Here is a 13,879-nt window from a genome sequence, read left to right as displayed (position 1 = left end):
TTAGATAAATACCTCATTATTTGCTGCAGTGATTACTATATTTCCCTATACATACTATAGGCAGTTTCTAGGCAATATTGTAAATACACCTATTATTATAGCTATCTAAAGCAACTGGACATTTTGTAGGGTGGCCGCTGAAGTACTAGTAGCTCTTGTTATGAGAGAAAAGGCTCATAACTAGCTAGCTGTAGAGTCAATGGGGAATGCCCCACACGTGTAAAGTTGTTTTCAAGAAGAGAAATCCAAGTTGTCATTGTTTGGTGTGGAATTGGTAAAGTTATCCAGTGTTGCTATCCTGATCTATGTGAATAAACTTTACTTGTGCAAGTGATCCCATTGATTTCACGGAGTAAGGATTACTCAAGTGAGTAAGGGCCACACGGTCAGGCTCCAAGATATGAGTGATTGGGAGGGTGGGTAAGCCAGAACAGTGCAAATGTCCTGCAATGAGGGCTGCAACATCCAACTAGCAGACTAAGAGAGAGCACTGAGTCATTGAGAGAGTGGACAGCTCTTGTAACAAGCAGGCCACTGAAACCCAGAGGAAGGACATGGGGCACAGGCCACTTGCAGGTTTAAACTAAAGTAAATGGTGGATTCTCTGTAACTTGGAGTCTTTAAACCATGATTTGAGGACGTCAGTAACTCAGCCAGAGGTTAGTGGTCTATTGCAGGAGTGGGTGAGTGAGGTTCTGTGGCCTGCAATTTGGAGGAGGTCAGACTAGATGATCATGATGGTCCCTTCTGGCCTTAAAGTCTGTGAGACAGTAGAAAGAGCAAAATCCTCCATTGGCTAGTAGGGATGTTGTGGGAAGCACTAGTGTGGCACGTCCAATAAGCACTGCTGGTGATGGGGACTCTGCTCAGTGTTATCTTCTACTCACCTATTCCTCTGTGGCAGGCGAGATATAATAGTCTTAAAGCTATGCTCTGGGCCTCCTTTTGCCAAATTGCTCTTCTCCTTGTGCCCTGCTCTCCTCCATTTCTCTGTGTTGCTAGCAATTAGCTCTCCAGTACAATACAGAGCTATTACATGCTTTTAGATTGTCCTCCAAGATGTCTGTGAAGCATTCCTTCTCCCTGCCCCCCACCCCCGATTTTCTTTGTCCAAGGTGGCTATACGTTATTATATTAGGTAATCTCTCATCAGGCATCCTTGTGACATGCCCATCTCACTTCAATTGTGTGTCTGGTGTCCTAGTGTTGATTCCAGTTACATGCTCACAGCTTCATTGTCTGGTGTATGACTGTCAATTTACCTGGAAGATTGTGCACTGGCAGCAATGATGAAATGCCCTGCTTGGGTTTACATGGCCTTGATAGGGCTGCAAAACAGGGAGCAGAGCTAAATCATAGCAGATGGTTCATTGTCTGGAGCTGTATGTCAGGTACATTCCAATTCTTCCCTCTGAGCAGAATTTGTCTCCTGTACTGAAAACAAGAAACCCGAGTTAAAAGTCTGACTCTGTACCAGACTAATCTGATATTGGTTCAGTGAGAAACAAATGAGAACATTTCTCTTCCTTTAATTATCAGGAAAATATTATGGGAAGATATCAGCATGTTTGCTGGCCATTTCTGAATATCACCCGCCTTAGTGAAATCTTATCAAAGTCACAGCTTTGGCTAGAACACAAACTGTGATAAAACATAGGATATCTAACTCCAAACCCAGGAGACATGCTATGAACACTGTCCCTTTTACTAGAAAAAAAAAATCTGTGTTTCTTTTTCTGGCAAGTATGTTGGGAACAAGCTGACCTCTCTTATTCTTAGATTTCTGTGACCTCTGGAGATAAATGTGGTTACAGTAAGATTGAATTTTGCTCCTTACGGGCATTACCAGAGATTAAGGTATCCTAAAAATAACCATAACAAGTGAGAAAATTCTCCCACTGAACATCCAGAATAAATTCTCTGAATATTTTGAGCACCATTTTATCCAGTGCTGTGAACTCTTTGGCATGTTTTCCAAACAAACATTGCTGTGACGCTACTCTGTTGCATATCATTCGTTGTCATGATTTTTGAGAGCAAAAGAACATTTGTGTAGCTAAAGGCAAATTAAAAGCAAACCGTGTTAAATTATATGCCATTTTTATTGCCCTCGTCCTTTTAACCTTTATAACCTCATGCAATAGTGGAGTACATGAAAACATGCTGGTCACATACTCACATTCAGAAGAGAAAGAAGGCAGATACAAATCTTTAAAGGGAGTTTTCCTTAGCATAGACCTGCTTCCTTTTGCACTGGGCCTGTGAAGCTTTTTTTTCTCTTTTTTTTTTTTTTCTTTTTCCGAAGGAGCTGTTTCCCTAGTGACCTGGTATCCATATCATCTAGACTCACAGATCTGTATGATTTCCATTTTTTCCAATTATTCCCATTTCACCTGCTTTATGAACCGCAGCTTCAGAACACTGATGAGGGCCATCACTATCTCACAACTGTTCACTCATTTCTTCCATATTTTTTTTAATCAAAGACCAATTTAAAATAAAAATAGAATAGCACAACCAGTTTTCAGATGACTGCATAGGAAGGAGTACTAAGGAAAGGAATCTGGGGTCCTAGTGGATCACAAACTAAATATGAGTCAACTGAATAAAACTATTGTAAAAAAAGCAAACATCATCCTGGGATTAGTAGGAGTGTTGTAAACAAAACACAAGATGTAATTCTTCTGCTCTACTCTTGCTGATTATGCTTCAACTGGAATATTGTGTCCAGTTCTTGGTGCCACATTTCAGGAAAGATGTGGAGAAATTGGAGAAAGTCCAGAGAAGAGCAACAAAACAAATGAAAGGACTAGAAAACATGACCTATGAGGAAAGATTGAAAAAATTGGGTGTGTTTACTATGGAAAAGAGAAGACCGAGAGGGGACATGATAACGGTTTTCAAGTACCTAAAAGGTTGTTACAAGGAGGACAGAAGTAAATTGTTGCTGTTAACCTCTGAGGATAAGACAAGAAGCAGTGGGCATTAATTGCAGCAAGGGAAGTTTAGGTTGGACATTAGGAAAAACTTCCTAACTGTCAAGGTAATTAAGCACTGGAATAATTGCCTAGGGAGGTTGTGGAATCTCCATCATTGAAGATTTTTAAGAGCAAATACCTGTCAGGGATGGTTTGAAGATGGATCTCTCGAGGTCCCTTCCAATCCTACGACTCTATGATTACATTTAAGCGCACTACATTTTAGCCCACTGATATATTTTTGTAAGGCCCTTTTTTATTTCCCTTAATCACTTTGTCTAACATTGATTCAGCTTCCTTTTTTACTCTAACATCATTCTCTTCCAGCCTTAACTGACCCTTTCTATCTGTCTTTACTTTCCTCCAGGCTTCCCTGTTTCCAATACACATTCCTTTTTGCCTTCAGATCTTTGAGGCAGTCTTTTGTAAAGCCACATTGGCCACTTCTGGTCCCTTTCATTTTTCTTTTGCAGTGGACTGTCTTGCTGTCATTGCCAAACTGGGGTCCCTGAACCACCAGAGGTCTGCAGAACCCATCCCGATCATCTTCAAAATGAAATATTTTGAGAATAAAGTGGAGGGATAGTTAATGTGTTGAGATGGGTCCCTGAAAGAGACACTCTTAGGAATGCTCTGCAGAATGGAAAGGCCAGAGGCCCCCTGATCTGTTGTACTTTAATTAAGATGACACGGAATCAGAGAGGTTGGAAATAGAAAAGAGGGATTGCTACTTACTTCATAGCTCTGATAGTCCTACAGTTCTCTATACATCATTTTTGCTCTATAGCAGTGGTTCTCAAATGTATTTGATTGCGTCTCCCTTCTTTGTTTCTGTAGTAGTTTATGCCTCTCCCCGCCCCTGGCACCCAGCCACCAGTCTTCAGCCACCCAGCTCTGAGCTCTGGCTGCCCAGCTCTGGATGTGTGCAGTAAATTTTTTTCCCCTAAAGCTTCCCACGCTCCCTCAGAATACATGGTGTGCGCCCCAGTTTGAGAACTTCTGCTCTACAGACATGAGTTCAGTCTAGTTTCAGCTGTCCTAAACAACAAGGTTTCCAGTGAAGCTGTGCAAAATTTCCTTGGGCCTTGACACCATGCAACATTCATGAGATTACGGGGCTCTAACGAGTCCGTGATTTTTGGTGTCTAGTTTTATATACGAAGATCTTCCATTATTCCCCATTTTCCGCAGTCTAATGACTCTTATTCTCAGCTGTAGCTCACGAAAGCTTATGCTCAAATAAATTAGTTAGTCTCTAAGGTGCCACAAGTCCTCCTTTTCTTTTTGCATTCTCAGGAAGTGTTTCCTGATATTCAAGCCAGTTTTTCCCTTTCTTACTTTCATCCCATACTCCTAGTAATACACTGTGCACCTCACTAAATAATCCCTTTCAGTCTCAGGTGTTTATATCCCTCAGCAGGTTGTGTAAGGTTATAATGTCCTACCTTGGTTGTTACATACCATAACTGAGCAATATATATTCAGTGCTTTAATATTTTCTGGTAAGTCAGTCTCTACAGGCCCCTGATCATTTTTGCTTTTCTCCGAATTGCGTTCAATTTCTCAATAGTCTTTTTTCATCCTGAGGTCCCCATTGCAGTATTCCAGGTGTAGTTTTTAATCTGAGCTGTTTACCGACGAACTATTACCTCCCAGCTCCATCATGCCCTTACTTATGCAGCTGCAAAAAACACTGTCCTTTTCTGCTGCCATGTCATGGTGCAAATGTGTGCTCACTTGCCGTTCTCAGTCAGCCTTAGACTCTTCCCACTGTATCTGTTTTCAAACGGTGTCCCTCCGAGATCTGTATCTCATCTTCTCTTTAACTGTTTTGTTTTATTTATACTACTTCGCATTTTTCCAAAATTATTCTTATTTTCTGCCTTAATTTCTTACCACTCTTTGTCTGATATCTGTCCTTTTTTTATGTTCGCAAAACATTCCAGTTTACTAGCATCTGAAAGTTTTTATTAACATCTTGTTTACTTCCTCTTCCAAAATATTAATGATAATGGTAAATAAAATAGGTTTGAACACCAATCTTTGCACAAGCCCACTAATTGCCTTCTTTGATCTCAATACACTGCAGTATATCTTTATTCATTGTATATTTGCAGCATGTCAGATCCTCTGCACTGAGGTGAATTTAAGACTAGAATAGCTCTATATATTATTTTCCAAAAGGAAATCCAACCACACTAGAAGATTTTCCCCATTAGGGCCACATTCCAATCTCGGTTACAGCTGTGTAAAACCAGAGTAACCTTGTTGGATTCGCTAGAGGTATTCCAGATCTACAATGGTGACTGAGATCGGATCCTGGAGTTTTAACTAATAGTGTGGGATGAGGTACGTAATGCTCAGGGGATTCAATTTTCTAGAGTTAGCTGCTGCAAAGTTGTTTTATCAAAGTGTTTAGTATAATCTGTAGGTGGCAATTGCTGGAAATTGTGCGCTAACCAAGCTATCTTCACTGGCAGGTACAAGGATTACAGAGAACCACCTTGGTCCCCAAATCAGTATGAATTTTCTAAGCAGTACTGGTCAGTTTTATCTGCTCGCTTGGCTTTTGTTATTCTATTTCAGGTAAGTCTGTTGAGTTTACCATATTACAATTTAAATCACAGACGCTAATGGATGTGTGTGGTGCATGCAGTTCATCTTGCCTGTCCACTACATGCACTGGCACCCCCAGTACCTGTACACATGTGCATCCATAACATTTGAGATTCAGGATTCTGGTCTGTGCACAGCGCTAGTGTCCACCTCACAAACACCTCCTTAGCAGAGAACCTGAGGATGGAATGAGCATGGAGATTTGTTGGACCTAGAGCTGGTCTTTTCAGGTCACAAATGAAGCACATTGGAGCGACAATGTGTGGCAGATGCTTGTATTGCTACTGCCGATGCAATACTTGCTCTTGGGATAGGGAGCTTTGGTTTCTACCAGCTAAGGTGTTGGGTGCTCAGTACCTTTGAACATGTGCGTGGAATAAGCCTGCAGGGCCACTTGGGCCCCAATTCAGCAAAACACTTAAGCATGTGCTTATATTTAGGACAACACTTAAATATGCATCTAACTTATCCATTCTGTTCAGTGGGAGTTAAGGACATGCGTAAGTGATTTCTAGAATTGGGACATTTTCCTGAATCAGAGCCTTGTTTAGGTGCCTAATTTCAGACAGAGCTTAAACATGACATGTTTGAATGGTAATATGCCACTGGGTTGATGGGGTATTTCTAACTATTCTGTAGCTGAGGTTTGATTCTGTTACAGCCTGGTTGAGTATTACAGACCCTTCTAGCCTAGCTAGCAGAGTATTCTCTATTGCTCTTTATTTTGCAGAACCTGGTCATGTTCCTCAGTGCGCTGGTTGACTGGATGATTCCTGACATTCCCAAGGACATCTGCGAACAAATCAAAAAGGAGAAGAGTATGCTTGTTGATTTCTTCCTGAAGGAAGAGCATGAGAGGCTCAAACTGATCGAAAGCTTTATCATGGGTGACAAGCACAGAAACAAAGGCGAGACAAGGGGCCGAAGGAACCGAGCAGCAAGCTTCTGCCACGTTAGCCGGAGTCAGCGGGGCAGCTTTGCATCCTTTAGCTCACAGCACACAGAAGTATGACTCCTTAGGCAGAGGAAATGTACCATGGAACATGTGCAATACCTGTGTACTTACTGTGTGATATGATCCTGAAACTGGAGTGAAGGAGGGAGGGACTGATAGGCAGGGAGAGTGGAGGAGGGAGTCTGTCACTTCTCAGGAAACTTCAGGTGTAAGTTTCTCTCTAACATTTTATACGCTATCTGGGCTGCAGCACTTTCAGCGTTATTCAATGCAAATTAAAGAGCCAGGCTATGGCTGTGGCTGGCCCTTGCATAGAAGCATGGGAAATGGGGAGGGCAGAGTACAGAGTCTAGCACAATAGGGTTCTGGTCCATGACAAGATCTCCTCGGGCTACCGTAATACCAGTAATAAGGAGCCCTCCCACTCTTGCATTCTCGGTGTCAAGACCAGCCACAATCCCAATCCCTGCACTCTCCTGAGTGCAAGGACTGCTACATGCTAACATGCCCCTAGGGCAGTATGTACTCCAAAGAAGCATGGGCAATAGACACATGTTTTAGCAGACCTGGCCAGCCACAGAGGGGGCTGAACACTGCATCCTCTCAAAGGATGTAGCAATAAACACATTCCCTCTGCACACCCAGAGGCTCTAGGAATCATTGTGCCTTCATGATGCACAATGCCTCTTGGTGCTCTTATTGTAGTGGGCTTGCCACAGCACCCCCGATGCAGAGCTGTGGTTAAAGGCACAAAATAGCAGGAAGAGAAATAATTAAGATTACTGAGCACTTTGGCCTACAGTTGTTGGCTTAGCAGGAGCCTAAATAATAAGCAGAGACAGATCACAACATAAGCATCTGAAAGAAGTAAAGATGATAGAACTAGCTAAGCACATCACTGTTTGTTGTTCTGAGCAAAATACTCTGGGCATAATTCACTTCTCACTTAAACTGGGACTTCAGCTCCCACTGGTGTCGATCAGAAGTAACTCCGTTGATATCAACGCTGGTGATAAACTGGTGTAAGTGAAAGTAGAGTGACGCCTTGACAATATCTTCCTGTACGTTGCTCCGGAAATAACAAAACGTTGCTGTTGTGTATTTACTGTAAATCAAGATGTTGTTATGCATAACTGTATTCTACGGCGAGAGAGGAGAAACAGGTTCATTAATTAGGTTTTTATCTAAATGCACCTAATGAATAATTTTATTCTGTTATGGATTAAAAATAAAACTTTCTTAAAAAACATATTGCTTTTAATAGACCTTCTGAATCCATCTCAACTCAAAGCACATGCAGAGGCATCTCTCCTAGCATATACTGCTGCCCAGAATGCTTTGGGAAGAAAGAAAGATGATGCTCTTTCAGATGGGGCAACTTAGACATTTCTATGATCTGACTGGATTTTTTTGTTTAAATCTCCAAGGTAATTTCATATATAGTCCTGGAGCCTTTGAATTTCACCTGTCCATCAGGAAGGGAAAATTGCTGTTTAAAAAACGACTCATTGTAACACAATGACATTCACTCAGCCCGACAGGTATGCATTTTAAGGTTGCAGGAATGTGCAGTATTATAGCATCTGACCTCGTCCTTGATGTTTTGTGAGATAACTAAAAAAATGATACTTGAAAATCTCTTCACAAAATGTCGTGAATATAAACTACTGGCTATGTCTATCTGGTGTTTCCAGTTTACTGAGATAAGCGGGCAAACTACAGGAAAAAATCATTTTGATTTAAAATAAGCTACCCCCATCAACATGGTGTCTGAGCCCCTTACAGTCTTTACACATTTATTGCCATAAAACCCCTGTGAGGGAAGTGCTTTTATCCTGATTTTATAGGTGGGAACTGAGGCACAAAGAAATTTGTCCAGTGTCACACAGGAAATCTGTAACAGTTGGGACTTGAAGCTTGGTCTCCTCTCTCTTAAGCTATCAGCAGAACTGCTGGACCATCCTTCTGCATGAATTAATATTGCATTATTTCACTTTCCGAAGATCTAGGATTCCAAGAAGGCCTACCAAGGCTTCACATTTGACAACAGTATAAATGTCCACTGTTTACCGTATTTGTATTATGCGGTATTCTGGTAATAGCTTTGTAGGTTTGGAGTAATGTACACCTGGAATTTACATCTGTGGCTGATGGAAATGCAATTAATTTTGATCACATTGTTAGACCTACATTAGGAAGAAATTGGATTTGCCATACAGCATGAATACAGGCCAGTTGAATATGTCGGGGCTAACGTTGCTCATTTAGATATTTGGTAGTGTGTATGCAGAAATGGGTTTAGAAGGGGATTTATAGGTCATGTGACACCAGTGCCGCCAATCAATAGCTGGATTAAACCCATTCCTCTGACCAATATCGCTATTATTTTATAAATATTCATCGGGGCTTGAGCTGCCAGACTGTGCTCCATGCTGCCTGAAGAAACTGTAAAGAAGGGAATCTCACTGTTTTACAGTAAATAAATCTGCTTTCCAGAATATACCAGAAATTCAAAATCTCCCTGTAAAAGGACACTCTGTTACAGTTTTGCAGTAATTAAAGTTTAACAGTTAGGTAATGACTTTAAATATAATCCCTCTTTTCAAATGCTTATAATTTGGGGAGAGAGGGAATCTTTGAGGGCTGAAATGTTCCATGCTTCTTCTTAGTGCTGAAGTAATTCTTTTTTTTAACTAAAAGTTTGAGCAAAATCTCATCATCTATTCCTGAACTGTTGGAGTGTGAGAACATAGGCCAAGATTTTCTAAAAGTGACTAATGATTTTGGATGCCTCCATTTTTAGGCGCCCAAAGCGGTTAACACTTTATTGGAATCTAGTTTTCGTAGTTGGGGCGTGCTTTCTGAATTTGGGCCTCCTTAAGGTGACTGAAGTTGGGTACCCAAAATTACTAGTCACTTTTCAAAGTGGTGGCCAGGGCGTGCCCTTTTTGGCCACTCATTTCCTTCACAATGCTACATATATTTAGCCAGGGTTGTTATGCAGAATTTGAAAAAGTCTTGAGCAACTGAAAGAGGTGGTCTGGGTTAAAAGAGATAATGCATTTCAACCTTTCCTATAAAAAGAGCTAAATATGCATACAGCTTTACATTTACCCTCTCAAAGTTCTCCTGAGGCTTATATACCTCACCCAGACAAGACTGGGAAAGAATTAAGGTAACAATCGCAGCTATAAGGCAGACATTCTGATTGGAGCTATCATGCTGACAGCTCATCTGTCTTTATCTGTGGTATAGTTTCTATTGTATCTTGAACCTGAACGTTTCATTCATCAGGAATCCCTCAGGTTTGGTACTTAACTTTGGTGCAGTCCCTAAGGATTAGACACATGATTGCATTCCCATGGTAACCTCTGGCTTTTCCTGAGACTGCCTAGGGAAGTTTCCCATCCACTCCTGTAATTGTAGATCACTGGTTTGTTCTTTATTCAGTCCCAGTTTCTAACTTATCTCTTTCCCACAAAGCGAGACTTTATCTAATTCCTTTTTATCAGCATGATACGTGTAAGTCTACCCATAAAGTGCCTCCTTACCATAACTCATGTCTCTGAAGTACAGAATGATTCTGTTTCAAGAGGTGCACATGGAAAGCTGCCTCTGGGGAAGAAAAGACAGGAATGCGAGTAGAACCAGAAAGAGGTAATAAAACCTGTATACTATTGTCACTTCCTGCTATTGCAATGAAAATGATCCAAATCTCTGTGCAAAAAAAAAAAAAAAAAAATCAAGCAGAGACTTCTGAAGAAAACCTAATGTTTTTAAAAAAATTAAAACTTCAAAGAATGGAAACAAATAGTTAAGTGTTCATGCAGGGTGATGTTCATAGATTCTTCATAGATGTGGAATGTGGTGGTCCAGCTGGTAAATGCAAATCTAAATTAAAGTGACGAGCCCTTTGTTAACACACTGTTAATATCACACAGTTGAGGATTACCAAAAAAAAGCCAGGAAATGCAGAAGTAAACTTCCCATCAGCAGCAATAGCTTGGTTGTGTTTCACAGCCTGTATATTTTATGCTATATATTTAGCTATGAGTATAGTAGTATGTGAATCTACACCTTTAACCAAAAAGCAAGAACAAAAAGGAGGACATACAGAGGGGTGTGTTGTGCCCTGTGTTTGACCCTAAAGTAGACATAGCTGGCCATGGAGGATACCCACCTCTATAGGAGAATCCTCAAGTAGCATAGCAGTTCCCTTGCCACTAATTCTCTCTGTAGTCCGTGAAAGCATATAGCCATGTGAAGGGGGACATGTCCCGGGCTTCTCTGCTGTCTGGCATCCCAAGTTACAATGATTTCTCTTTGGGGCCATTGACAGCAGTGTAATTTAGAGCAGCCATCAGGAATTAACCAGGAAACTAAACCAGTCCAGGATTGGAGGAGGCACTGCCTCTGCCTTTGCACCCTGTTCCTGAGTTGCTCTATGAACTCCTCAGCAACTTAGCTGCAGAATCCTCAGGATCTGAGTGGGTAGATGCCCCTTCTTACCCCCCCCCCCACCCACACACCCACAGTGCTGGTCCCCAACCCTGCATAAGGGCTACCAAGAAGGAAATGATGCTGCAGAAATGGCACTTCTCTCTGCCACACCTTGTGGGTAAAGTTCCATCAGATTTTCAGCCTCTCCGCCAGCAGAGAAGCAGGTGACAATTTGGGGTGGTGTCTTTAGCCCGTCCAGTGTTTCCAGTATGTTGCTGTCTAGATATATCCTTGAGCACTTTGACCTAGCATGACAACTGAAGTCAGTGAAATATAGTAAAAGAATATAAGAGAACCACGTGGAAGTATGTTTGTTAAATTATTGCTTGGAAAAGTCCAACTCAACATGCTTAATATTTACCCACTGTTAGCAATAAACGCTTCTGAGTACAATAATGTAACATCTGTCACTGTTATGCAGTCTCACCCTTTAATTAGGCACAGGTGGTCTCTCTATTCCCAGAGTGGTCCTCCCCTTTTTTCTTTTGTGTATAAAATACAAACCAGTTTTGTTTGTGCTCTGTAGGTAGATGTTACTAAACTATACAATGCTTAATACTTTCCATTTATCTGTTGCCACAACATTGTGGGAAGCCTGCAGAGGATACAGTATCGAGGCAGGTGAGACTGCAGAAACTGGTATGACTGCCACATCTGTAGCATGACGTTCAATCAGTTGCATTGGGGTGCATGTATCTGTGTAATTCATGATTGGTAATGGGTCTTGGTAGGTGGATCAGTTAAACTATCCCGCACTGCCTTCGCCTTCGGGCTTGCTCAGAGATCATCTGCTCCCAGCTGTATCTTTGTGCTTTAGATTCTTTTTCTCCACACTCTGGTATCTAGCATTTTTGGAGGAAGACCCTCCTTTAGTTGCTTGCTGACTATATTTCTAAGCTATCTCTAGCCTTCTGCATTACTGTATTTCTCTGTCTTATCAGCTCCTCCTAATTTAGTATCAACAGGCTGTTTTATGCCCTCTTCCATATCATCAATGGAGATGTTAAATACAATCAGACACAATGCCAGTCACAGTGGCAGACCCACTAAACAATGTCATTCAGTACACTGGAGAGACAAGGTGGGTGAGGTAATAGCTTTTATTAGACCAACTTCTGTTTGGTGAGAGAGAGCCTAGGGAGGCTGTGGAATCTCCATCACTGAAGATTTTTAAGAGCAGGTTAGACAAACACGTGTCAGGGATAGATGGTTTAGATAATACTTAATCCTGCAGGGGACTGGACTAGATGATCTCTCAACATCCCTTCAAGTTCTATGATTCTATTCATAATTACCCTTTATTTATGGTCCTTTGATTTGTTTTCAGTCCATTTGGCTGCACTGCTATCCAAGATCACATTTTCAAGAGTGTATGAAACACTGTATCAAATGCTTTTTTTTTTTCAGATATATTGCATCTACTGCATTACCTTCAACCATTGAGGGCCCTACAAATGCAGTCTTAATCAGTGTAATGCTTACTACCATGTGGCCACATTAGGCCTAGTGGTAATATGGCCACATGGAATAAGACACACACACACACACACAGCCAACCCACTAAGGGCCTGTACCATAGCCCATTGAAGACAATGGGCATCTTTCCATTGATTTCAGTGGATTCTGGATTGCACCCTTTAGAGTGTAAAATCCTCAGTTCTACTTCCAAACAAGCTTAAATACAGATTCCAGTAATGTCTATTTCATGTAGTGAAGCTAGGTAATAACATAAGAACCAGACCTCTAAAACTAAACTGGTTCTTTATTAAGAGAATTATTTACAGAGATGTTGCAACTGCAGCCAGCATCCAAGCCATATGCACACAGACTTACTTCTGGTGCCTCCTCCAGACTCTTCCCTCTAGCAACCTGTGTTCCTTCTTTCAAGTTCCATTCAGGTCACTACAGTGTCTAAAGGTATTTCATACTCCCTGATGATAAACACTTTTACAATCTAAAAGTATGACTCCTTGTATTCTATCAGTCGCCAGGTGATGACCTATTAAGTTGTGGAGATCACAGATTTTGTGTTACATAAGAATAGCAAGATGGTGGAGTGAACAGGGTTCAAATTCAGGTCATGAGTCATTTAAAGAAATCTTGTCCGGGATTCTTCCCTTTGTTCTTTGAAATTTTATTGTATTTTTTACACTTTGCTTACTGATTTTTTTAAATAAAATACAGCAACAAAGTATTACAGAATGAGAAACATCGTCACTTCAGAGAGACAGAATAAACAATGAGTCCGATGTAGCAATAATGAGTAAACCTTCAAATAAACAACCAGGATGAAAAGCCCATGCTGTATTTATATAAGTACAAACTCTTAAAAACAAAAGTTGGTACGCAAGTGAATTCAAGCAGGTTGGCAGTATTGATTTAGTGGTCTTAACTATGCCGAGAAGTTATCTCCACAGATCACAGAGTAACAGATAAATAAAGAGAACAAAAGGACCAAACACAACTTCTACAGAAATATGACTGACGTTTTAGACATCCATTTGAAGTAAACTCATCCATAACCATTTTCTCTATTCAACTCTACTGCTGTAACTCTGTTGACAAATGTGGAGTGACACCAGGGTTGGATTTGACCCTGTGGGTGTCTCCATGCATTCAGGTTGGACAAGATTTTCAAAAGTGATTAATGATATTGGTAGCTTCAATTTTTAGGTACTCAACTTGAGACATTTCATGCTCAGCACTTTCTGAAAATCTTTAAGGTGGCTTGAGTGGGGCACACAAAATACTTCTGAAAATGTTGACCACTGAAGTCAATTTCTTTATGGAATTAGGAGAAGTCACTTTTTTTTCTTATTGTTTTAATAAG

The 13,879-nt window shown here is 40.9% G+C and overlaps 1 protein-coding gene across 1 annotated transcript in view; it reads left to right on the top strand.

Moving 5' to 3' along the window:
* ANO2 (anoctamin 2) overlaps positions 1–7,698 on the top strand; it is a 265,370-nt gene extending 257,672 nt beyond the window's left edge. Inside the window, exons 23-24 of the mRNA XM_074935844.1 lie at positions 5,459–5,564; positions 6,325–7,698. Of these exons, the coding sequence (XP_074791945.1) occupies positions 5,459–5,564; positions 6,325–6,606 (388 nt within the window). The 3' untranslated portion in view covers positions 6,607–7,698. The remainder of the gene's footprint in view (positions 1–5,458; positions 5,565–6,324) is intronic.
* Positions 7,699–13,879: the final 6,181 nt, after the last annotated feature.

Source organism: Natator depressus, chromosome 1 (genome assembly GCF_965152275.1).
Source record: "Natator depressus isolate rNatDep1 chromosome 1, rNatDep2.hap1, whole genome shotgun sequence".
NCBI lineage: Eukaryota > Metazoa > Chordata > Testudines > Cheloniidae > Natator > Natator depressus.
This window is presented reverse-complemented; position numbering and strand designations above follow the sequence as displayed.